The sequence below is a fragment of the Amia ocellicauda genome, chromosome 2, assembly GCF_036373705.1.
Source record: "Amia ocellicauda isolate fAmiCal2 chromosome 2, fAmiCal2.hap1, whole genome shotgun sequence".
Lineage (NCBI taxonomy): Eukaryota > Metazoa > Chordata > Actinopteri > Amiiformes > Amiidae > Amia > Amia ocellicauda.
This window is the reverse complement of record NC_089851.1, coordinates 2,362,130-2,388,681: the sequence shown is the minus strand read 5'-3', so window position 1 is coordinate 2,388,681 and position 26,552 is coordinate 2,362,130. Positions and strand designations below refer to the sequence as shown.

General features: G+C 43.1%; 1 protein-coding gene across 1 annotated transcript; it reads left to right on the top strand.

Moving 5' to 3' along the window:
• Nucleotides 1-13,912: 13,912 nt before the first annotated feature.
• On the top strand, nucleotides 13,913-26,290 carry LOC136712183 (scavenger receptor cysteine-rich type 1 protein M130). The gene is made up of 13 exons (XM_066688701.1): nucleotides 13,913-13,925; nucleotides 14,949-15,254; nucleotides 18,260-18,574; nucleotides 18,849-19,160; nucleotides 19,429-19,743; nucleotides 19,862-20,176; nucleotides 20,369-20,683; nucleotides 21,125-21,436; nucleotides 21,554-21,616; nucleotides 24,524-24,646; nucleotides 25,565-25,663; nucleotides 26,134-26,190; nucleotides 26,283-26,290. The coding sequence occupies exons 1-13, from the start codon at nucleotides 13,913-13,915 to the stop codon at nucleotides 26,288-26,290; spliced, it is 2,553 nt and encodes an 850-aa protein (XP_066544798.1).
• The last annotated feature ends 262 nt before the right edge of the window (nucleotides 26,291-26,552 follow it).

The window sequence follows — 26,552 nt, the reverse complement described above, 5'->3', positions numbered from 1 at the left end:
TGTTGTAACTCACTGCGGTTCTTCCAGATCTTCCTGATGGCGATGACGGAGCAGGTCAAGAAGAGCAGGAACATGGTCGTCTTCCCCAGGACGTTCAGCGTGAGTTCAGGAAGGCTGCAGGAGAATCAGTGATAGACACTGGCTGTGCTTATGTGCCGGGAGAGAGTCATGACAGTAGACATGGTGTCAGGACTTCTTTTAAGCTGCTAAGACTGAATTACGAATTTAGACAGTCCTGGTTGGTTCTGTTTTCACTCAACAATTCCTGCTTTGGACCTTTGTGTTTTGTTGTGTTAAAATAATGTCAAACTCGAACCAGTCATTAATACCTTAAATAATGGCCTGACAGCACCACGACTCTTGTGACTTATTTAGCAGTGTGTCAAAATAATGTAAAACCCTTACTGTCACTGGCCACATATTTGTATGGATATAGTTGATATGGAGTTTGTTGCTCATAATTTAACTTCAGTAGTTTACAACCCCAGTCTAGCTTTTCGGGTGAGTGATGGTTTGTATGAAGCTTTTGGCTTTACTCGCTTGACTGAGGGAAATGACAGCGTGCCAGAATTGGGCCAACTGTCAGACCCCAGCTGAGAGGAATGAGCTGAGGAGCCGATGCAGAGGCACAAGGATGGGGAGGAGGTGGCATGCACTAGGGGAGTGCTTTAGAAGCCAGTATTTATAGGTTGTCAAGCGGAACCATAGAGGTGCAACCGGGGTTGTTTACTCCTGAAATTCAATGCTAAAGTCCATGTTGAGCATTATGTAAACACAGCATGCTAAATTGGACTCTAATCACATAAGAATTGATTGGTTTTAAACTAAACATTCCAATTTCTACAAGATATGTAATACAAAATGCATGACTTAAGCACAAATGTATAGCAACAAGACCACAAATGGACATACTATTGTAACGAGCTGGAGTCCATGTCTGTGGGTGTCTGCAGCGTGAAAACTGCTCTGTTACCGCTAGTGACACTGAGGTAAACAGGAAGCTGTTGATCCCCTATATCACACCAGTACCAGCCTTGGTCCTCCGGCCGCAGTCCGCTCACAGTCACACTGAAGAGTCCCTCCGCTGTGTGGTCAGTGATCAGGACAGAGCCGTGTCCTGCAGTCCCAGGGCTTCCTGCTGTCTGACAGGAGCTCCAGTCTCTACTCCTGCACCACTGTTTCTGTCTGGACTGGTATGGGTGTCCATAGAGACACTGGACACTGACCTCCCCTCCTATCTGTCCTGTTATTGTGGGATTGACCACATACGGCACCGCAGCGTCTGCAGACAGACATTAATGCCCAATGACTCGCATGACAGATTCTGAAAGAAATGGTTAGATAAAACATTCTAATGCTTCAAGTCTTCTTGTAGATGTATAGTACCCCCCCACTTCTACCACTTAACAAATAACATTACATTAGTTAGTTAGTCAGTTGGCTACTGAAAGACTATAGGAAACCTCAAAGAACTACATTCCAAATGGAAAAAGCATTGATGCTTGATGTATTAGTTTAATTTGAGCCATAGCAGGAGTTACATTGAATTCATTTGAGATTTCATTTTCATAACTCTAAATGTAAAACCAGCACCAAGGGTCAAGCCAGCCGTGGTTCTGATGAGGGTCCTACCTTCAGTGACTGTGAGGTACAGAGATACGCCTTTATCAAATCCGTTTTCAATCACAGCACACCAGTACCAGCCTGAATCCCCCGTCTCCAGTCCCCTCATGGTCACAGTGAAGACTCCCTGGACTGGATCATCAGAGATGGACACTTTATCACTGTTTTCAATCTGATTGTTTGTGTGTATTACAGTCACACAGTTAAACCAGAATATCCCAGAGCACCAGTATTTCACATGGCTTTTGTGTTTGTCCTCGTAGTGACAAGGGATGGTGACTGATGCTCCTGTCCGGACGATGGTCTGTCTCAGTGTTGACACGGCATCAGCACCTGCAGCAGCAGCACGAGGAAGGAACTGTAAATATCTTACTACATTTCTCAATTAAAACTATTAATCATATGATAACACTTTGTCAGTATCTTGAAATTTGTATTAAAACAATTCACACTTCATTATAATTAATTACAATAATAATACAAAATAAAAATAATAAAATGCTTCAATTTCCTAGATGTAACATACATTCAGATATACATACATAAATACATACAGTACATGTTAGAAATATAATTTGTTTGTATTATAATTTACATCATTCCAGTTATAAAATGCTATGTGCAGTTGCGTCATGTTCTTAATATATTTCTAATTTACTAATGTTGTTTGCTTCTATAAACACACACATCTTTAAACACACACACGCACACTCTGCACACCTTTAATCCTCTTCTGTTTCCCTATTGGCTGACTCTGATTTTGCAGTTTCACAAGTACTACATAACACAAAAACTTAATACATACTCTATGAAATACTTATCTATTTATTTGTCTGACACCTTCATCCTCACAATTCGCATCCTACAATACAATAAAATAACTTATACATCTACAAAAAGATAATGACTACACACACAGGGAAATTAATTTCAAAATGTTGATCACTGAAATTTGATAAACATGTGAGAGCAGCAACCTTTAATCAAAATCGTGCTTTCTTCAAAGAATTTAAATAAATCCTAACTGAAGACATTGTGTATTCAATCACTAACTCGGAGATACTGAGTCTTATCAGTTCGTGCCTCCTGGCCTTTTAATATCTCAGCTTTACTGGACTGGAGAAGCTTCCTTATTTTTTAAGTGTGAGATTCCAAGCCTATCAAAATACACACTTATGCACACATGCACACACACACACAAGGCTGTGCATGTACACACCTATACACACACAGTGGGGTAACTGATTTTCTCTTACCTGGAAGTCCAGCGAGGAAGAGGAGGAACACAGCCATTCTTGTGTTAGTGTCAGCAGCCATTCAGACAGTCATAGAGAGTGGGTTCTTTTGATGCAAATAATTCCTGTCTGTGTTGAGCTACTTCTCACAGTGCGATGTAATTTATGCCCCAAACAGCAGCGCTTCCTGTGGGAGTGTAGAAAAAGTGACATCACCCTCTGAAACTAAGCTTCTGGGAAAATGTCACTTCCTCATCACTGCTGCTCTAAACTATTAATGAACAACAACTGCTCACAAGACCGCTATTTTTTCTATTTTAATGCCTGCTCTTTCTCTCTTGCCAACAGCTGTACTGTACTTCTGTTAACCTGCTTCTTAAAACAGCCTGCAGTTGATTAAACATATCCATTGATCGTCCAATGAGGTTGTCCAGTTCCTAGTTTATTTTTCAGTTTCTGTTGCGGTTTTACCCCAGGCTGGATGAGAGCCCGAAATTAAGCTGAACTATACAGTTATAACTACACAGGGGGTTTTAAGTGCAGAACAATTTTCAGTCGATGTGTCTGCCAGTTATGCTCCATATGGCAACTGAAATATCACATCTCACTTCTTACTGTTCACTAGTGGAGATGGCCGGTGCAAGAAAGTCACACCCAGTAAGGACTGTGGAAACTGTCAAGATTGTAGGACACCAATGAGACTCATCTTTGAGCATTTTATTAGGCAGTCCCTAACAATGCTGTATAACCATGGCAAAACCACAATGAAATCATGGTAAAACATGGCAAAGTATACAAACCATGGAAAAGCACAACAGAGCAGAGCAGGCGTGCGGTGCAATCATGAGAAAACGGCCAGGTTACTGAGCACATTGCCAGCGGTCAGGGAGGGGACTGAGGGACTGATTTCACTGAGAAACCATGGGCAGAGACAGAGCAATGCACTGAACAGACTGAAGAGACAAGTGTATTACTGCGTGTCCACAGAGTCTTACCATCACTGGACCCTGATTTGATTGTTCAGCACTACTACAGATGTGGCAGGCCCCCTCTCCCGAGAAATATGTGCACACTCACACACACAGACTCTGTCATACACACACACATGCACTCACACAGATACACACTCACGCAGACACACACACAAGTAGTACAGCAGCAGTGTACTCCAGCTCTCCCTCCCTGCCTCTCTCTCTCTGCAGGTGCACCCCAAAGTAAATATTGTTTGAACATAAAACCTCAAAGATACAATCTCTGAAGATGTTACAATTTTTTTACGGCAGTCTGCCAACCTCACTCCAGCCAAGGCAGATTCCCTGTGTGCGTGTGCGTGCATGAGACAGTGTGTGAGTCAAGTCCAGCCCTTTACAGAGACCACAGTGTTGAGAGCATTCACTACATACCACAGGCAAGTCCTGGAACACATCACACACACACGCACACACACACGCACACGCACAGTGCAGCTCAGTACAGCAGCGCGCCCCTGTCTATTCCCTCCATCTTTGAGCTCAGTGAGCTCTGGGTGCTGAAGCAGGTGGGGTCCCGGGAGTGACTGCGCTGCTGTACGCAGCTCTGTGCATCACACAGGCACCCTGAGCTCTCTGATCAGGCATGGCGATCCTGAGCCTGAATCTGAAGAGCCGCTGAGTGAGCCTCTCACACAGGCAGCTTCAGCTGCAGGAGGACGACATGTAGAATCAAACGACAATGTGAGAAATGCTTACAGTCAATGATAATATAGACTACAGCAGGGCATCAAACTCCAGGAGTTCATGCTCAATTCCTCAAGGACCTTCAGACCCTGGCTGTGCCCCTCAACAGCTCTGTCTTTAAGAATAAATAATGTAGAGACACAAGCCACATTCAACTACTGTTTACCCCGAGGAGGAAAAATACAGAAGTGTCACATTGAGTATCCAGAAAATGTTAAAGGTTTATAAAAAAGGTTTGTAAAACAGCAGCTCCTCCCAGAGAGCCAGCCAGCTCTGCTCCCTGCACCTGCACCTCTCGGTGTCTTTCATATAAGGTCACACTGAGCGCTGCACATTGTAATTGGCTCCTATGAACCCGGCCTGTACCTGATCTTTACCAAACAAGGCTCTTGGCCCCGACACACACAGCCGCTGTGTATCTTGCCCACCCCGTCGCTGTGAGCTGTTAGACACAGCAGAGACTGAGAGATGTCAGCGTGTGATTATTGATTACTCTTCACACAGATCAGCGAAATGTGGCTTCTTCTGTTCATCTCCATCAATTTCCATCTCACAAGTAAGGACCTTCTGTTTCAATTCATTATATTTGATTTTAAATTAGTGATGAAGCTCCAACTAAATGCCTTTATTAATATTTTTCTGTTGTTTTCTGAGTTTTAAAATGTATTTCAATTAAGTTGATTAAATATATAATCATAGTTTCCAACAACTGTAACAGCATAAAAGTTAATGTATTTATATTCACATTACAGAAAATAAAAGAGCTGTGATATCCAAGTGAAGGAAATTAAGAGAAGGTTTTAAAATAAAACAAATTAAAAGTTTTGCATGGCAAACCTATAACAAAATCTTCAACCAAAATGTAAGGTTGCTAATTAATACATTAATTACAAATAAATCAGTTAGCTGATCTTTTTTTTTTTTTCTAATTGTCATAGACTGACATCATGAAATCTTCCACATAATTAAATTCAAGTGGTTTGTGAGAAACTGTAAGAATGAAATTAAATGTGCTCCTCGGCTTCAACGTGTTCGAGTTCTCCTCGTGTTTCCAGAGAGACAGTTGCTTGTTTGTCGTTGCGCTCAGCCATCAGACACACAACTGAAACTGCCCGGCCTCGTTACAGCACTTATTATGGGGTTTTTATGTATTTATTTATTTATTAGCAGACGCCCTTATCCAGGGCGACTTACAAAATATATTCGCAATGCAAAGTGCAAAAATATACTGCAATTCAAGGCATAATACATTTCACAATTATTAATACTGGGAAACTGGGAAAACTGGAAAAATATGATGTTTAAATTAGCATGCTTGTTTTCACTTTGTTTTCCGTATATTTATATCATACCATAGCTAATTTCTAAATTATAAAAATTATAAACATAAATTCCATTACTTTTTAAATTGTATTTGTATATACATACAATGTAAATGATGGGGAACTCAGAAGCAATTGAATGCTGTCGTTTTGTTGAATGAACATTTATTTTTAAGTTTTATGTGAAGATTGTATGAAGTCATGTCATGTTTCTTAAATGCTTGATTAATGTTTACTTCGTCGTTAAAGTAAATTATGTGAAAACTGGGTGCATTACGGTACCCAAAATGTTCCAGTAAAAAAACTAAAATAAAAAATAAAAACAGTTGTCTAAATAGGTAATTGTGTGCAAAAAGTAATGTGAGTAAATCGCCCTGGATAAGGGTGTCTGCTAAGAAATGTAATAATAATAATAATTCTGATATTTTAACATTGCAGTCTGTAGCTGTGAAAAACAACATTGTATCTCAATTAACAACTAAAAGCCTTTTCATTATGAAATGAGCCTAATTGCCCCATTTAATGAGTAGCGACTCAGTTTAGTTATTGGTTGAAAAAGCATTACTTTTGTATATACAAACAGAATGCATAAACTGCATAAACACCAATACAGCATACAGTGAGGGAAAAAAGTATTTGATCCCCTGCTGATTTTGTACGTTTGCCCACTGACAAAGAAATGATCAGTCTATAATTTTAATGGTAGGTGTATTTTAACAGTGAGAGACAGAATAACAACAAAAAAATCCAGAAAAACACATTTCAAAAAAGTTATACATTGATTTGCATGTTAATGAGGGAAATAAGTATTTGATCCCCTATCAATCAGCAAGATTTCTGGCTCCCAGGTGTCTTTTATACAGGTAACGAGCTGAGACTCTCTTAAAGGGAGTGCTCCTAATCTCAGCTCGTTACCTGTATAAAAGACACCTGTCCACAGAAGCAATCAATCAATCAGATTCCAAACTCTCCACCATGGCCAAGACCAAAGAGCTGTCCAAGGATGTCAGGGACAAGATTGTAGACCTACACAAGGCTGGAATGGGCTACAAGACCATCGCCAAGCAGCTTGGTGAGAAGGTGACAACAGTTGGTGCGATTATTCGCAAATGGAAGAAACACAAAATAACTGTCAGTCTCCCTCGGTCTGGGGCTCCATGCAAGATCTCACCTCATGGAGTTTCAATGATCATGAGAACAGTGAGGAATCAGCCCAGAACTACACGGGAGGATCTTGTTAATGATCTCAAGGCAGCTGGGACCATAGTCACCAAGAAAACAATTGGTAACACACTATGCCTTGAAGGACTGAAATCCTGCAGCGCCCGCAAGGTCCCCCTGCTCAAGAAAGCACATGTACAGGCCCGTCTGAAGCTTGCCAATGAACATCTGAATGATTCAGAGGAGAACTGGGTGAAAGTGTTGTGGTCAGATGAGACCAAAATCAAGCTCTTTGGCATCAACTCAACTTGCCGTGTTTGGAGGAGGAGGAATGACCCCAAGAACACCATCCCCACCGTCAAACATGGAAGTGGAAACATTATGCTTTGGGGGTGTTTTTCTGCTAAGGGGACAGGACAACTGCACCGCATCAAAGGGACGATGGACGGGGCCATGTACCGTCAAATCTTGGCTGAGAACCTCCTTCCCTCAGCCAGGGCATTGAAAATGGGTCGTGGATGGGTATTCCAGCATGACAATGACCCAAAACACACAGCCAAGGCAACAAAGGAGTGGCTCAAGAAGAAGCACATTAAGGTCCTGGAGTGGCCTAGCCAGTCTCCAGACCTTAATCCCATAGAAAATCTGTGGAGGGAGCTGAAGGTTCGAGTTGCCAAATGTCAGCCTCGAAACCTTAATGACTTGGAGAGGATCTGCAAAGAGCAGTGGGACAAAATCCCTCCTGAGATGTGTGCAAACCTGGTGGCCAACTACAAGAAACGTCTGACCTCTGTGATTGCCAACAAGGGTTTTGCCACCAAGTACTAAGTCGAAGGGGTCAAATACTTATTTCCCTCATTAACATGCAAATCAATTTATAACTTTTTTGAAATGCGATTTTCTGGATTTTTTTGTTGTTATTCTGTCTCTCACTGTTAAAATACACCTACCATTAAAATTATAGTCTGATCATTTCTTTGTCAGTGGGCAAACATACAAAATCAGCAGGGGATCAAATACTTTTTTCCCCCACTGTATATTACATACATGAGCAGGTTCCTAGTTTTCGGTGACAAAGAAAAATATCAGATAAAAAAAACAGAAAATCCGTTTCTCCGCCATTCAAATAACATTACAATTCCTAACCTAAATATACATAACCACAATATATTGTGTCAAACAAAACTATTTTATTTAAACATTAACCATTTTAAATCAAGTTCAGAGCCGATAGAATATCATCAGCCTAATTAAATAAATAAAATGCTGCATCATTTTAATATTCCAGCACAACAGTATTCACTCTTGTCCTTGGAGTGCGGAAAAAGTGCTGTGTTTTGTGTACAGACTGAAATGCAATTGAAACTGATATTTTATCTGTTCTTTTAATGCCGTCGTGTCCAACATTAGTGTTGTCGTCGTACAGAGCTGCGGCATTGCAGACACATTCCCGTATTTTAGGCGTTGGCGCCGAGTTTGCGGAGACGTCTCTGCACATCAGCTGAATTCACGGGCAGCTGGAGGACACAACCAGGGCTGCCAGATTGCCACAGGAAAAGCAACTTCGGCTGAAAAAACAAGCCCAAAAAAAGCCAAACCTCACATTCGATATTTAATTCAATATCATGCTAGTCAACTATATAACACACTATTATACATACATACATACGACACAAAATAATAATAAAAAACGTATTGTCTTTGTTTTTACCTTTATGTTTGGGGTCGATTTCTCAATTTATATATATATATATATATATATATATATATATATATATATATATATATATATAATTTTATATATGCCAGAACGGGGCCATTATCTAACTTTCCAATTGTGTGAGCTGATTGCTTCAAAATTCAAAATAGTGGGGAATGCTGGTTTGCTGGTATAAAGGTCAATTATTATCAATTAATAGTATTACAAAGAAGCTAATGTAGCGTATACGATGTGCAATCAGAAGCATGTGTTTTAATCAGAATAGCAACTGCACACTTAGACAAACTGGCCATGCGGTCTTCAACAGCCTTCCAGAAGCGTTAATTAAGACTGATCGACCTCTAAACGGGTCAGTTCATTAGCAGACTATATTTAGGCACTGATCACAAGCGCTAGATATTGCGTAAATCGCAGAATACACTGGAAATCTAAACATTGAAAATAAATCTATCGGCGTAGTTCATAGCACGAAATACAAATAATAATGAATAATAGAAATTCTCTGCCAAATCGAAAACTGTGTGTTTTCCCGTGACAAAAGGATTTCTAGGAACCCTGTATCCTGATCTGTGGACAATAAAAACCGCAATGACTACTAATACTGCAGCTGATTATTACATTGTTTCACTGCTGATTGCATGCAGTGCATATGGTCTGTTTGTAATTGGAAAGTCTTTTTACAGTTGCCAAGTTTCTTGTTAATAATTGAGATTCACAAAACCTTCGGACAGAAAGACAGTAAATTGTTCGGGTGAGTAAAAATCTGCGGTAACAGAAGATCAGCAGCCTTCATTTCAACTCATCTGTAACTCCGCATTGCACTTGTCCTCATTTACAGCTGGAATTCTTGATTATTTCTTGGTTTATTCAAAACATATGTGCATTTTTTAAAGTACACCTTCAGACTGAAGATTGAACATGTGGGGTTCTAGCCACCGTCTTGCAGCAACACCTAAAGGCACAGGACTCTTAGCAAGACTTCAGAATCACTATCCATTTGAAAATTGGAACAATTAATTGCATGCAGTATTGTTTATAAATTAAGTTAAAGTATTAATTGATTTATTAACTAACCATTTTAAATGTGGAGAATGTATGTATATTATAAGGCTAGGCGGCATACCGTAAAAAACTTTATACTGGCATTCATTTACGGACCGGTCTGGACTATTACTATACCTTCATATCGGTATTTTAAAATGTTCTATGCTAAACTGAATAATGTACTAATGACCGTGTAATTCGGTCATAGCACTCAGCTGCCAGCAAACTGGATCATTCATATCGCACGCCTCGCTGCGCGGCTGCGTGAGACGCAAATCTGCGCTACAACAACGCGACCACCTTTCTTCACAACCCCTGCACAAATCGCTATAATTGGATTACTTATTCTTTTTATATTATTTTTGTTTTTAGTTAAAAAAATAGAATTGACAATCAGTTAAGTAACAGTTATTGTGCTATTTTTGTTGATGTAATTCTTTAATAAAGCATTGGCAATGCTAAAGTGTCGGGTTTTGACTGCTGTTCACAGCTTCATTGTGTAATGGAAGTTGACAGGGGCAGCAGTAGCTTTCATTCCCTAAACACGTCCCTCTGGATTTCTGCACAATCCTGTCTCACAGCCGCAGCTCGCCTGCGCAGCGCTCGCATGACAAAGGTGCCATGAAATGTCCCTGTCAGGACCAGGTGTAAAAAGTAGTCGGAAGTCTTACTTGAGTAAAAGTAAAAATATTCCATCAAAAACTTACTCCAGTAAAAGTAAAAAGTCTCCGATTCAAACAGTACTTGAGTAAAAGTAAAAAAGTAGCTATTTTCAAGAGTACTCAAGTATCAAAAGTAAAATTAAATTGTGATTTTAGTAATAAAGTGAAAGTGTTTGTGTTAGCCTTATGAAGAGGGCACGCTTTAATCCAACATTTTATTTTCCATACATTATCAAGGCATTTTATTTTTATGGTTCCTAATTTTTATCTTGAAGAAAAATAAATGTTATTTAGGCACATATCTGGAAATTACTTTCATTTGTATTCAATATTAACAAAGGGTAACATTGGGGGATTTATATAATAGCCTATTTTGAGTTTTCATCGCAAACTCACTGTTCAAACACACACACACACACACACACACACACACACATCCAAAGAGTTGTATAATAAAACGTATAACAAAATAAATAATATAAAATATGTACCCCTGTAGTGATCACGTGTTATAATGTAATCTATTGCACTGTGGGGGGTTTTGTGTGGTGGGTTTGAATCTCAAAACTCCCCAGGATGTATATGAATATAACTTAAAATCATCCGTGCACTGCAGCTTCTTGACTCCCATGAGGTGCTGGCCCAAATAATGCAAAAATATGTAATTAAAAATTGTTTTTGTAGCTGCACTCTCACTTATTAGGTATTTAGACAGGACTCTTGTATTACAAAAGTATCATTTTATTGAATAACAACGCCTTTCAACACTGAAAGTGTGGCTACAAAAACATTTTTTTCATTATATGTACAGTGAGGGAAAAAAGTATTTGATCCCCTGCTGATTTTGTACGTTCGCCCACTGACAAAGAAATGATCAGTCTATAATTTTAATGGTAGGTGTATTTTAACAGTGAGAGACAGAATATAAGCAAAAAAATCCAGAAAAACGCATTTCAAAAAAGGTGTAAATTGATTGATTGATTGATGTTCACCCACGCATTGTCTATTGAATATTTTTGCTTGTCTTTAATGTAGTGATACAGTAATTATTGCTGCAGCTCATTAATTCACTTCTCGTCGTCCACGCTGTTTATGGGGCGCATGCGTACACTGAGCGTGTTTCCACGTGAGTTGACGTCACTGCTGATTGGTCAGATTCTTGCAGTGGCGGTGGAATAATGTAGAAAGCATGAATTAATTAATTGTCTTATAGTAATAATAATGTAGAAAGCATTAATTAATTAATTGTCTTATAATAATAATGTAGAAAGCATTAATTAATTAATTATCTTATAATAATAATGTAGAAAGCATTAATTAATTAATTGTCTTAGAATAATAATGTAGAAAGCATGAATGAATTAATTGTCTTATAGTAATAATAATGTAGAAAGCATGAATGAATTAATTGTCTTATAGTAATAATAATGTAGAAAGCATTAATTAATTAAATGTCTTAGAATAATAATGTAGAAAGCATTAATTAATTAATTAATTGTCTTATAGTAATAATAATGTAGAAAGCATTAATTAATTAATTGTCTTATAGTAATAATAATGTAGAAAGCATGAATGAATTAATTGTCTTATAGTAATAATAATGTAGAAAGCATTAATTAATTAAATGTCTTAGAATAATAATGTAGAAAGCATTAATTAATTAATTAATTGTCTTATAGTAATAATAATGTAGAAAGCATTAATTAATTAATTGTCTTATAGTAATAATAATGTAGAAAGCATTAATTAATTAATTGTCTTATAGTAATAATAATGTAGAACGCAGACGATGCTACTGTGCAGCTCCTACTGAAACACAGCAGCTCTACTCGCGTCCAGTGTGAAGCACCAGCTCTTTATATTCCTGTCTGAGCAGGACGAGCCTGTAGAAGATGCGACTCGCATCTCATTCCTGTGAAGGTCGGGGACATGAATGAAATTAGGGCGAGGCAGCGGATCTCTGTCCGGCCCGGCGGCACCGTTAACTCGCAAGGGGCATCAGAAATGAGTGAGGGGGCCCAACTCTTTCCAGTCGATGATAACACAGGATGTACAATCATCGATATTACAATTACACGCAATGTTTTTGCATAGCTCTCAAGTTCTCAAAATGGCAATGCATGACATTTGTCACAAAAGAATAAAAATGCAGTGACAGATACCGTTGCCCCGGTGTAAAGCAGGAGCCAGAGGGGGGTGGGCGCAACAATGTCTGGGGCAAATGCTTAAGATTTTAGGGGCAATGCGTGAGACTGGAGAGCTATACCTGCCACAAGAATACAGGTCACTGCACCGCTTTACAACAAGGACCATTCATAACCGGCTCGAAACAACACATTGTGACAACACAGCTGCATGCACAATACCCATCGATCTATGCAACACAACACAGCTGCTAATGACCCGAATAACACTCCCCATGCAACACAATGCATTTCAAAGCAAACAACACTGTCCTCCGCACTACACACTCACCGCCGCCCCGCCGCTCGGACGCAGCACGCATGCGCTGTGAGGGCGGGTGTGCGTGTCCTGTTTCTCCCGCAACTCGACTAACTCCCGGCCGCACTTTCTGCATTGTGGGCACTAGAGCTAAACTGATCATGTTGCATACCATTATTAACGTTACATGTATTTGATCCTGCAGCTGTGCCGTGAAACTCGTTTTTTCGTTGTGCGCATACTACTTTGAGGAGCCTTTTCACAGACGCCGGGGGCGGGTCTCCCCTGCCAGCTGGGCCCCTATTGGGCAGCTTTGGTGCATGTTTTCACTGATTGGCAGGTCAGAAGGCGCTTCCCATTAGGTAATGGCTGTCTTTCTTTTTCGCGGAACCGGGGTTATGATAATAACCTATCGTTTTCTCCCGTTGCTCTGTTTTCCCTCCACTTTCCAAGCCGCTATGGACAATGTAAATTGTCTGCAATACGAAATTAAATATTAACACCATATTCACAATATGTGCATGTGTGTGTGTACATACACACGTCTATATCTGTGTAACTATTTTTCGTTATAGTATTATGCGTTGTCCTGACAGGGATATTGTAACGCATCTTGTCCTGACACTATTGGTGGACACCAGTGAGCAAACAGGGTCCAGTGGCCTCTAGTTTGTAAACTGTCTTATGTTTCTAATTTTAACTTTACTCTGACTTATATATGTCACATGGGGTTTTAGAATTAATATTACATTCGGCAGTAAAGCAGTAATATTTGATGTAGTTTAATGAAGGATAATATACAAAGTTGGTGAGTGTAATCATGCTAATGATTTTAGCATGGTTACAAATGTATATAATTAACTACTTTTGTCTAAAACGGCAGTTTATAAGCTTCGTTTACCTGCCAGCAGGTCAATGTTATAGCTAGCAGAGTCCGCCAAACACATTTAAAACAGAAGAGGATTCAGCGGCCAATAGCAGGGCGGGAATGAGAGCCAATCGTAAGTCAGTTCCTCCTGGCCAATCAGAGTGAGTGATGTTGAGTCCTGGCAGGGATCCCCCTCTCCTGCGAGCTCCCGCAGCAGCGTGTCAGAGCTGCGCTGTGCGATTCTGCGCAGATTTCTGTGGGCGGGGCTCAGTGGCGTCCATCTCTGAGTCTGCGCAGCTGCGCTTCTCGAACGCCACCGTTCTTTCGGAATGGATCCTGCCAAATATGGAAAATAAATTCCATGTGTATTGCGTGTTGACATAAACAAACAAACGTGATCAATGCACAATGAATGAAGACGAGAGGGTAGTGTGGGTGAAACATCACAGCAGTGACCGCAGTGAATCTGTCCCGAAGAAAGGTGCCACATGATTTGGTTTCAAGACAACTGACACAACAGGGAAACGTAATTCAGTGTCAGTTGTGTCCTATTATCCTGTCATATTGTCCAATTTTGCTTTCCGAACAGTATAAAATGGCCATTACAAAATACCGTCAAAAATTTGAAAAAAACTGTGATACTGTATTTTGGCAATATCGCCCAGCCCTAGTATATTATTTTGCTCATTCGTTGTGTTATAATGTATTGAAATTACATACATATCATTAGTGTATAGTATATATGTGTCAATTTGTTTATGTGTACTGTACAGAACCACTTTTTGTACTGGTGTTTTTTCTTAATTTTCCTATACAAATATGAGTTTTTTTACATGTTTTTTTTTCTGAGATGATGGCAGAGATTACAATTTGTATTAAGTAATGAATGAAATCAGATAGAAATAAAAATACATACATGAAACACAACTCTATGGCTTCCAACTCACAGGAGGTATTAAATACAATTAGGCACAATTGTTTACTTATTTACTTAAACTTTGATTGAGGAGTTTAATTAATGAATCTAGAGCATGACATGTTGCTGTCAGAGAGGTGGGTGAGAAACAGAGCTCGGGCCCTCACTGTGCTGTGTGTGTTGCTGTCAGGGTGAGAAACAGAGCCCGGGCCCTCACTGTGCTGTGTGTGTTGCTGTCAGTGGGTCTGCAGGTGAGGCTGAGCAGCCCGTGCTCTGGGAGAGTGCAGGTGCAGTTCGAGGGCCAGTGGGGCCCTGTGTGCAGTCACTCCTGGGACCTGCGCGACGCAGAGGTGCTCTGCCAACAGCTGGGCTGTGGGGCGGCGGTGGCAGCGCCCCATCTTCACCACCTCCAGGATGCCTCTGAGGACAGAGTGCTGAGCAGAGTGGGCTGCCTGGGCAACGAGACGGAGCTGGGGGAGTGCAGGGCCGGGCCCCTGGGGGCCAAGGACTGCCAGGACCTGTGGGACGCAGCTGTCATCTGTGCAGGTACATCAGCCTCCCTGGACTGAGGAGAGGTTGTGGTGTTGAACAAGTCTCTGTAGGTTTCATTCTGGGGACGCGATAAACGAAAAACAACTTGAATTGTATTTTTAAATTATCACTAGATCATTGTAATTATAACCCAGATTAGACAATTATGCTTCAGGTTGACTTTACTATAACAAATGCTGTAATTAACAATTACCTTCTTTTAACTCTCTAATCAACAATTTTTCCAGTACAAATATGTGAAAATGTAACACACACATAATCAGGATCTCAGTATTGACTGTCACTGAAAAAAAGCAATAGAAAACTAGATTAATGTTTTTCAAGTTATTCTTTTGTTTATTTTTTAACCATCTCTGTGTTCAGAAATAATTAGATGCATGAATGCCCTTTTAATTGACAAGTGTTTTGATAATTCAAAAGTGTTTAGTGACCATTTCATTGTATCTGAATCAGATTTCCTATGTTGTAGATTCTTCAGATGGACAGAAAGCACTGAAAAGTGGAGGTAACAGTAATTATAAAATTAAAAATACAGAAATATTAATGACTGCTTGTAGGAAATAAATGTTATTCCATGATGGAGTTTTAACAAATGTAGCATTCTCTTCACAGAGAGCAGAAGACTACGGATAGCAACAGTACTTAATTCCTGTGCAGGCAGAGTGGATGTGTATCACAGAGGCCAGAGGGGAACTGTGTGCAGCAATGGCTTCGAGCTCCAGGAAGCTCATGTGGTCTGCAGGCAGGCTGGCTGTGGAGAGGCAGAGACCGTGTCCAGATTTAGAATCCCCACCAGTGATGTCCCCATCTGGCTGGACAGAGTGCGGTGCTCTGGGAACGAGTCGTCTCTCTGGGAGTGCGCCTCCGATCCCTGGGGCCACCATGACTGCGATCTCAGCATGAACGTTCACATTGCGTGTAAAGGTAACTTCCTGCTATAAACACACGTGTTGTTATTTCATAGCTGCTGCTATAGTAAACAGGAGTTTACTTACACATTCACAATCCTAAATTACCAGCTGTTCATAGCTGTGATCGAGTATTCGCTTCTTGACATGAAATTCTGTAAATGACAGATAAGTTACAGATGCTCAGTGTACAAGCCGTTCCCAACTCATACTGGCATTTCAAGGAATGTACTGGTCTGAGGATCAGTGGCTCTGCTCATTAAGGAAATACACAATTAAATATTGGACCCCACAGATGAGTAAAACCAACACAGTTAATCATGTATATGAAGTAAATAATTTGTATTTGTTATTATTGACGAACATGACTCTCTATGCTGTTATCCCAGTTCGAGTGATAACTGAACCCTTTAAGTGATTTCATATTATTTGAGTTTGGGGACTCTATGTTTCACTACACTTTGTAAGAGCTGCAGACACAGTGATAAACAGGAGCCAGAGAGAGAGGAGAGCTTGAGCATTGCTCTTTCAAGATCGTCTATCTCATTTAAATATGCATAGATTGTTTTAGTGACCATGCAGTGATGAATGCTTGAGAACTGGAACATGACATTACAATACCAGGTGCTCTTGAGGCCTTTGGCTAAATGGTTGGTAAGTTCCTGCCACCCACCTGATGAAAGATCAGATCTGCCTTGCATCACCAAAAGCCAGTGATGTCACTGCTGTCATTGAGGTCCTTCTCCAATCTCAACATGCACCTCATAATGACGAGAGATTAGATATGGACCTTTTTGTGTCATCCAACCAGGAAAGCAGGTTTGTGTAGCAGTGACTATAAAATGTTTTTTTGTGTTTTATTTCAGGAGCTTTCAAGTTTTCCCTGCAAAATGGGAACACTCCCTGTGCTGGAAGAGTACAGACGAAGACTTCATTAACGTCATTTACATTTTATGATGGTATCATTAATTCTAATGTGGCTAATGTTTTGTGTAAGCAACTGGGCTGTGGATCCATCTCAGCAGTAAAAACAGATGCTTACTTTGGTACAGTGGGTTTACCTCAGTGGATGATCGCTGTTGACTGTAAAGGGAATGAGTCTTTCTTCTGGCAGTGTTACTCTGAGCTTGTTCTTCCACCATCATGGACGCCTAGTGCATTTGATTTTGCGGGGGTTGTGTGCTCTGGTAAGTACCAAGCTCATGTCACTGCAGCCTAATAACTCTGTTAAACCCTACAAGATTCAGGTGGTGTGTGTCTTCTTGATAAGTACAGTGATCAGATTATGTTCAGTTTAACAATGACAGTCCCTCATATCATTAATCCCAGATTGAGTCCCGAATGTGAAATACAGTTTCCATGTCTGTATGGCAACACAGACATGGGGTTTCAATGGGATTAACTGAGACTGAAATCAGTGACAGAACTGCACCTTTACCATGTCTACATGAGTACATATCTCAGAAGTTACTTTGACGTGTGAAGAAATGAAAAGGTTAAGTACAGCACAGGAGGACCCACCACACAGTAGGGGGATATACATGTATTTTATATTTTATACATGTAATATATTTTATTACAGATTAATTTAAACATAGAATAATGAAGGAACTAGATGTGACATTCCCAAATCTGACATGTCAGTCATGTCCACTGAAAAGATGTATTTATGTAAGCAATTATGTAGGCAGCTTGCCTACTGCATCGCCAATTCAAGTAGTTAAACTCAAAGCTAAAAAGGGTTAAAGCTGCAGCTCCCTGAGTGCAGTAACATTGTGCAGTCAGATGAATGAGGAAACTGTGCAGGAAGAGTAACACTGGCTCCAAAGCTGCAGTGGGGGGGTGGGTGTGAATACAGCAGGATCTTTATTTTTGTCATTTCTGCTGTGGGTTGTACCGTACTTCAGAGAAAGGTACTGGAGCTACTTTTCCTCATCTTACATCTTTCAATATGGCATCGATGAATCTGAACAATGAGATGCACAATGACCATAGGATCTGCATTCACTCCCATTGTGGCCAAGCGCCAGACCTCAACTCTCTGAAAAGTGTGCAGTAGTTGCAGTCAGTGTGGATTAATCCCTCTCTCAGCCCACAGGGTGCCCAGAATCGTGGGCGGGGAGCAGCCCTGCTCTGGGAGAGTGGAGCTGCAGTTTGGGGACCAGTGGGGGACACTGTGTGACTCAGACTGGGACCTGCAGGACGGCAGTGTGGTGTGCAGACAGCTGCAGTGTGGGGAGGCAGTGGCCATACCTGGGGGGGCTCACTATGGTGAAGGGAGGGGCCCCGTGTGGGACGAGCAGCTGGACTGTCGGGGCAACGAGTCCACTGTGTTCGAGTGTCCCGTCTCCACCAAGAAAGGGCCAAACTGCACCCACAGAAACGACGCCAGTGTCATTTGTTCAGGTAGGCTGACCTTGGGGTGTTTGTCTATATTGCTTTATTTCAGAGCTGTTGAGATTGCTGGCATTGACTCAGACTAGCACTAATGGTTGAAGGAACAATTTGCCTTCTGCACGCTGAACACTTTCATCATTCTGATGCGACTGCATCTCAGTTTTGGTGGTTTGGGGAAAAAAGTAGAATCTTGTACAACATATAAAATGTACAATATATTTATTGAAGTTTAACAGAGTGTGACTTTTGTAAACTCCACCAACGTGTCAGTGTGCTTTTCCAGGACAGGGGGGTCCCAGGCTGGTGGGGGGAGAGAGCCGGTGCTCGGGGCGAGTGGAGGTGCTTCGTGGGGCGCTCTGGGGCTCAGTCTGCGATCGCCACCTGGACCTGCAAACCGCTGATGTCATCTGCAGACACCTCCAGTGTGGGGGGGCCGCCGCCACCCCCAGAGGAGCCCCCTATGGAGCCGGGAGCGGCCCGCTGTGGAAGGACAGGTTCCAGTGCAGCGGGAGCGAGGGGCGCCTGGGGGAATGTCCTCTGTCCTGGGACCAGGAGGACTGTGGTCAGGGCAGTGTGGCCAGCGTGGTCTGCTCAGGTACAGCACCCTGCCTTCAGCACACACAGCACTGAGACTAAATTAATTGTGTGTATGTTTCAGTTGTGTTATTCCCATAACGGTGATCGAGTAAAATTCAATATTGCATAATTGGACAAAGTCATATTTGATCCAAAGTAAAGTGATGCACATACAAACCCCGGTTTCTGACAGCATTGTGTGTATCTTCATACACTTCTTAGATAAGATCACATACATGTGTATACTCGTGGTTTCATATTAAGTGAGGTGCTGGTGTGTTTTCCAGACGCAGACTGGCAGGTGCGTCTACGGGGCACAGATAGTCGCTGTGAGGGGAGGCTGGAGGTTTTGTGGAACGGCTCGTGGGGACGAGTCTTAGACTCCCAGTGGGATCTCCAGGACGCCAGCGCTGTCTGCACAAACCTGCACTGCGGCCGCGCGCTGCTGGCCTCTAACTCCACTGAGTATGGCCATGGAGACGGGCCCGTGGTGCTGACTGCGGTGGAGTGTACCGGACAGGAACCTGCGCTGCATAACTGCACCCTCACACTGAGCTCTGGACCGGGCAGCACCAGTGGGGGGGTGGGGGTGCGCTGCTCAGGTAGGCGCTCAGTGACTGGGGGGTGGGGCTGGATTTTGTGTTGCTCTCTCACACTTGTCAACACTCACACTCCAGCACTTTGGGGATGCTCCACTAACCCTTTGCTTGCTGTTGACAGAGCACTGGCGGCTGCGTCTGGCCGGCGGGGGCAGTCAGTGTGCCGGGAGAGTCGAGGTGTACCATGGCGGCGCCTGGGGCTCGGTGTGCGATGACCTCTGGGACCTGGCCGACGCCAGTGTGGTGTGCAGACAGCTGGGCTGTGGTCAGGCGCTGAGAGCCACGGGGTCGGCTGAGTTCGGGGGGGGCTCCGGGCCCGTCTGGCTGGACGACGTCAGTTGCCGTGGCAATGAGACGGCACTCTGGGACTGCCCCAGAGCATCCTGGGAGAGGCGCAACTGCAGACACAAGGAGGATGCTGGGGTGGTGTGTTCCGGTAAGCCTCACAGTGAGCAGCTGAAGTTCATTTGGTCATTTGATGTCTAGTGTGCCTCTGATGATGTTGGCTATAACAGTGATGGCACCACTAGCCCTTCGAGGCGTTCATTGGGAATCCCTCCGTGCCTCTGGACTCCAGTGCGGTTCATGGATCAGAGTCTCATGCTGCGCTGTGTCTTGATCCCTGCAGAGCACAAGGAGCTGCGTCTGATCAGTGCTGAGCACCACTGTGCTGGGAGACTGGACGTCCTTTACAATGGCACCTGGGGCAGCGTGTGCTCCAATGGGATGAAGCCTTTCACCGTCGCCTTGGTGTGTCAGCAGCTGCAGTGCGGAGACAGCGGCTCTCTGCAGGACGGGGAGCAGTATGAAACGGGCTCTGGTCCTAAATGGTTAGACCGGGTGGATTGCCGAGGGCACGAATCTGTCCTGTGGCAGTGTCCTGCTGCACCATGGGGGCACAATGAGTGCCAGGACTCTGAGGTGGCGCATATTCAGTGTGCAAGTGAGAAGAGACTGTCTACCTATCTATCAATCTTCCTATTGATCTCTCTGTCGATATACTCATTATAAAATGCACATGAAAGAGCTGTTCTCTGCAGTAACACTGTTTCCTGTTCCACAGAGGTCACCAGAAAGCCTGCAGTCACAACTGCTCCTGAGGACACAGACATGGAGGGAGCTGTTTGTACAGGTGACATTTTAAATCAATCTGTCAAATGCATCTATGTAAAAACATATTCAGTGTATATATATATATATTTGTCATATTGGAAATAATATTTATTTGTTCAAATGTCTCAGGTTGGCAGCAATCTGTTGTGTAATTGTGACGACTCAAGTCCCACAGATTCCCAGCATCCAGTCAGTCAGGCTTCATCACCTCTCATTTCCCAGGGCTCCCCAGGGCTGTAAATGCTCTAAACTGTCTCTCCTTGGTGTCCAGGGCCGCGGCTGAGGCTGGTGGGGCCGGAGGGCCGGTGCTCGGGCAGGGTGGAGGTGTGTCTCAGGGGGGTCTGGGGGACGGTGTGCGACGACTCCTGGGATCTCCAGGATGCCCGTGTGGTGTGCAGAGAGCTGGGCTGTGGCTCCGCCATCTCCGCACCCCAGGAGGCCCATTGGGGTGAAGGTAACGGGACACTGTGGCTGGACGAGGTGAGCTGCAGGGGCACAGAGAGGGCTCTGCTGGAGTGCCGCTCCTCCCCCCCGGGGAGCCATGACTGCACACACAAGGAGGACGCCGCTGTGCTCTGCGCAGGTACGCTCTGGACTCGGGGCTGGAGGCCGTTTGGCTCACCTTCAGTCCAGCAGCAGGTGGCTTATTGCTGAGGATCATCGTCATATGAGTTTGTGATGAAGTGTCTCTGTGTTGCAGGACCTGATGCCCCTGTCACTTCGGCCCCTGTCACTTCGGCCCCTGTGGCTGATCCAGCAGAAGGTACAGTTCAGGATCTCAGTCCAGTCGCTCCGTATCTTGTTCATATCCATAAGGCTGGGTCCTTGTTCAGCATTGACGTCTCCTGTTTCACATCAGTGGTGCTTGTCTCTGTAAATGGTGAAGCAGAAATTAAATTGACACTGAAAATTGAAAATGAACTTTAAAAATTTTAATTATTCATGACTGTCTTATTGTCCGTGTTTGACTGAGGTGTGTCGTTGCAGGAGAACGGACATGGTGGATTGTGGGTCTGATTGTGTGCTGTGTGACTCTGGGGCTGCCTCTGTGTGCGGTGTCAGCGGCTCTCTTCATTCAAACACACCGCAGACACACAGGTAGGCTGGCACTGCACACAACTCATGTCATTCACCACTAATGTGTCATTAACACACACTTTCTTACAGGACATTAGTGTTGAAGTTGTGAGTGTTTTCTCCGCAGGTGTGTCTAAGGAGTATGATGCTGTTTATGAGGAGATTGATCAGAAGTGCCATCTGGATCGGTCGCACACAAGGAAACTCTCAGGTTTGCAATGAATTGAGTGCCTGTGATCTGTGTTCAGTCAGTGCAATCAACTGTAAATCCATCTTTTGGGGTGAATTATTTTTCTTGCATTGATTTGTTTGATTGATGTCATGATTTGAGTCTTTAAATAATATGTACTTTTCAGGAGAAATAAATTGATCAACTATTGATCAGTTGAAAGCACTTAAACACTGCAATGTGTTTGTAAAGATGCCTCTCTCTGATGACCCCCATTGAGCAGAGTGCCGCAGTGTGTCTGTGCAGTGACCGTGTCTCCTCTTCCAGGAGTGACAGTGGAGACGCCAGTGTCCCGCTCTGATACCCACAGCAGCACGGCTCAGAAAGCTGCAGCAGCTGGACAGGCGGCCGCATTATTACACACCGGAGAAACACACACTGGCTGTACAGGTCTGTCTCTGACTGCATGTGAGAGTTTGTCTCTACACCTGTATTAACCCGTGTCTCAGTGTGTTCTCATGTCTGCTGTGTCTCAGTGTGTTCTCATGGCTGTGTCTCAGTGTGTTCTCATGACTGTGTCTCAGTGTGTTCTCATGGCTGCTGTGTCTCAGTGTGTTCTCATGACTGTGTCTCAGTGTGTTCTCATGACTGTGTCTCAGTGTGTTCTCATGGCTGCTGTGTCTCAGTGTGTTCTCATGGCTGTGTCTCAGTGTGTTCTCATGACTGTGTCTCAGTGTAATGAGTCTAATGGCTGCTGTGTCCATAGCTGACCCTCCAGAAGATGGATATGATGATATACAGTGAGGGAAAAAAGTATTTGATCCCCTTCTGATTTTGTACGTTTGTCCACTGACAAAGAAATGATCAGTCTATAATTTTAATGGTAGGTGTATTTTAACAGTGAGAGACAGAATAACAACAAAAGAATCCAGAAAAACGCATTTCAAAAAAGAGAGTGCTCCTAATCTCAGCTCATTAACTGTATAAAAGACACCTGTCCACAGAAGCAATCAATCAATCAGATTCCAAACTCTCCACCATGGCCAAGACCAAAGAGCTGTCCAAGGATGTCAGGGACAAGATTGTAGACCTACACAAGGCTGGAATGGGCTACAAGACCATCGCCAAGCAGCTTGGTGAGAAGGTGACAACAGTTGGTGCGATTATTCGCAAATGGAAGAAACACAAAATAACTGTCAGTCTCCCGTCTCTCCGTCTCAACTCAACTCGCCGTGTTTGGAGGAGGACGAATGCTGCCTATGACCCCAAGAACACCATCCCCACCGTCAAACATGGATGTGGAAACATTATGCTTTGGGGGTGTTTTTCTGCAAAGGGGACAGGACAACTGCACCGCATCAAAGGGACGATGGACGGGGCCATGTACCGTCAAATCTTGGGTGAGAACCTCCTTCCCTCAGCCAGGGCATTGAAAATGGGTCGTGGATGGGTATTCCAGCATGACAATGACCCAAAACACACAGCCAAGGCAACAAAGGAGTGGCTCAAGAAGAAGCACATTAAGGTCCTGGATTGGCCTAGCCAGTCTCCAGACCTTAATCCCAGAGAAAATCTGTGGAGGGAGCTGAAGGTTCGAGTTGCCAAACGTCAGCCTCGAAACCTTAATGACTTGGAGAGGATCTGCAAAGAGGAGTGGGACAAAATCCCTCCTGAGATGTGTGCAAACCTGGTGACCAACTACAAGAAACGTCTGACCTCTGTGATTGCCAACAAGGGTTTTGCCACCAAGTACTAAGTCGAAGGGGTCAAATACTTATTTCCCTCATTAACATGCAAATCAATTTATAACTTTTTTGAAATGCGTTTTTCTGGACTTTTTTGTTGTTATTCTGTCTCTCACTGTTAAAATACACCTACCATTAAAATTATAGACTGATCATTTCTTTGTCAGTGGGCAAACGTACAAAATCAGCAGGGGATCAAATACTTTTTTCCCTCACTGTAGACGACTCTCTGCATCCAGGTCAGGATTATTCATTCATCATTATTGCTCCTTGACTTCCAGTCTTATTATGAAATGTTAAGTTTTACAATTTGTGATGTGCTTTGAAACATGAATGTGTGACACAGTTCTTACTAAACCCTGAATAATAAACACACATTCATCTGGAGGTAAAGGACATGGTTGTGAATACACAGACACTACAGGAACCTCAACTACTGCAAATAGTCTCTAGACTTTGTCCAATTTAAAGGCACATATCTTATAATAAAAATAAGATTGGACTCATATCAAACACATGTTCATTCTGAATGCCCTGCTCTGATGTCTCAGTATTTCGTGCTGCTCAGTTCTCAGAGCTCCGTGTCTCAGTGTACAGACCTGTGAGAATCACTACAGTGACAGTATTGATCTGTGCGCCTCTTCAATAGGATTGTGTTTGTCTGTCACTGTCCTCCCAGAAGCCGGATATGATGATGTTGGCGGCGGCGACTCCAGAGGGACAGAGGACAGGGAGTCGCAGCTCGACGCAGATTATGATGATATTGAAGAGCAGGACGGTGTCAGTGAGGGGGGGGGCGGCGGTACGTTACCTGTGGTTCTGCACAGCACACCTCCTATCGCACTCTAACACTGACAGATAGGGGCTGTAGATCAGGATTGTGACTGATGAACTGCATTTCTTCCCCTGTGTGTCTGTTCAAACAAGGTCACTGTCTCACTGTGCTGCGGTACTGTGCCATAGTGCAACCCTGATACCCAGAGGAACAGAGTCTGATAAGAACCAGTTTTCTCCAGCAATTTGGACTTGATACATCGTACAAACCCCCCTTATATTAAACGTTACGTATGCATAAATTTTCCCCGGTTTAACCATATATGGGTTTTCCTAACGAGTTGTCAGGCAGAAACCAAACTCACGGGACAGACATGTGGGTCCTGTTATCTTTCTCTCCTGTCTGGTCTGCATAAAAGTGCCTGTAGTTCGTAACTTCTCTAAGACTGTTCTTGAGATCGCCTCTTGAACCTCTTACTTGCAGCTGCTTTTAATAAAAACCTTTGATTGGAAACATATATCTCTCTCCAGATTTTTCGACTCTTCAGTGACCCCTAGGTCCTGTGTCATACCGCTGGCCAGTTTAATTCTGACTCTTTTCTCAGGTCTGTTTCACTGTAACATACAAGCATCTCTACTGTTTCCACTCGCTGTCCTGACTCTTTCTTGGCTTTAAACGCTGACAATCAGAGCTTCATTACACAGTCAGCGTCAGTACAATCAGCTGCAGTCATTGTAAAAGATAGAAGCTCGGCTGTGCAGCATTTAACCCGTGTGAAATGATTTCCTGTGGGGCAACGAGGCCTCTCAGGGAGGAGCGCTCCGGGTCCAGGTGAGCAGCGGCTCGATCCACAGAGACCAGGGCTTCTGTGTGAGGGGGCTGCTGCTCTGTGGGTGGTCTTAGGTGTCCTCAGGCATTGACACGTGTCTGTCTCTGCTGCAATAGGAGGCGGAGCTGCGGCCTCACAGGGGAAAAGCTCTCAGGGCTCAGCGTGCGGCCTGGAGGCGCCGGATCCTGAAGAGAAGCACTGTGCCAATGAAACAGGTCTGCTGGCTCTGGCTGTCTGTCGGCAGGATAGAGAGTCACTGCAATATTGAACATGATTTCATGATTATTAAGGATGTAGAGAAGTTGTTTTAAAGTAAGACTGTCAACAAGGTTTTCATGTGGAATAAAACAAACTGAACATTTCTGCTTGTCTTTTTATAAACTAGGGTGAAAGCACAGATGTGATTAAAATGTATCTGACAAAGCATTACATAATCATATTTTCTCTGTGTGTTTGTTCATCTGACATGATCGCTGTGTTTGTTCATCTCTGACATGATCTCTGTGTGTTTGTTCATCTCTGACATGCTCTCTGTGTGTTTGTTCATCTCTGACATGATCTCTGTGTGTTTGTTCATCTCTGACATGATCTCTGTGTGTTTGTTCATTTCTGACATGCTCTCTGTGTGTTTGTTCATCTCTGACATGCTCTCTGTGTGTTTGTTCATCTCTGACATGCTCTGCAGGTGTTTCTCTGTATGATGATATTGGAAACTACCTGCAAGAGGAGGACACAGCGGCAGGTAAAGTGTCTCATAGTTTAGCATGTCTGGAGCAGCCCAGCACCACTCTTTGACCACCTCCCCCTCTGATCCACCTCTCTCTATCCCTGCAGGACCCTGAATGCTGGCCAGTCCCTCTCTGTCTCCTCTGTGCCGGAGGCTGTGTGAGATACAGGGGCAGAGGGACATCGCTGAGTCCTGGAACAGGGATCACATTCTAAGGACAGATCTGATTTTCTAAATACTGATATCTGATCATTGGTTTTATATTACTTTTTTCTTTCAAAATGCTTTAATAATCAATATTACTTTGTGAATGTATTTCCTTTGGGTTTCCCTGTATTTTGTGTTGCTAAAATGATTTATTTTGCTAAGATTTTTTC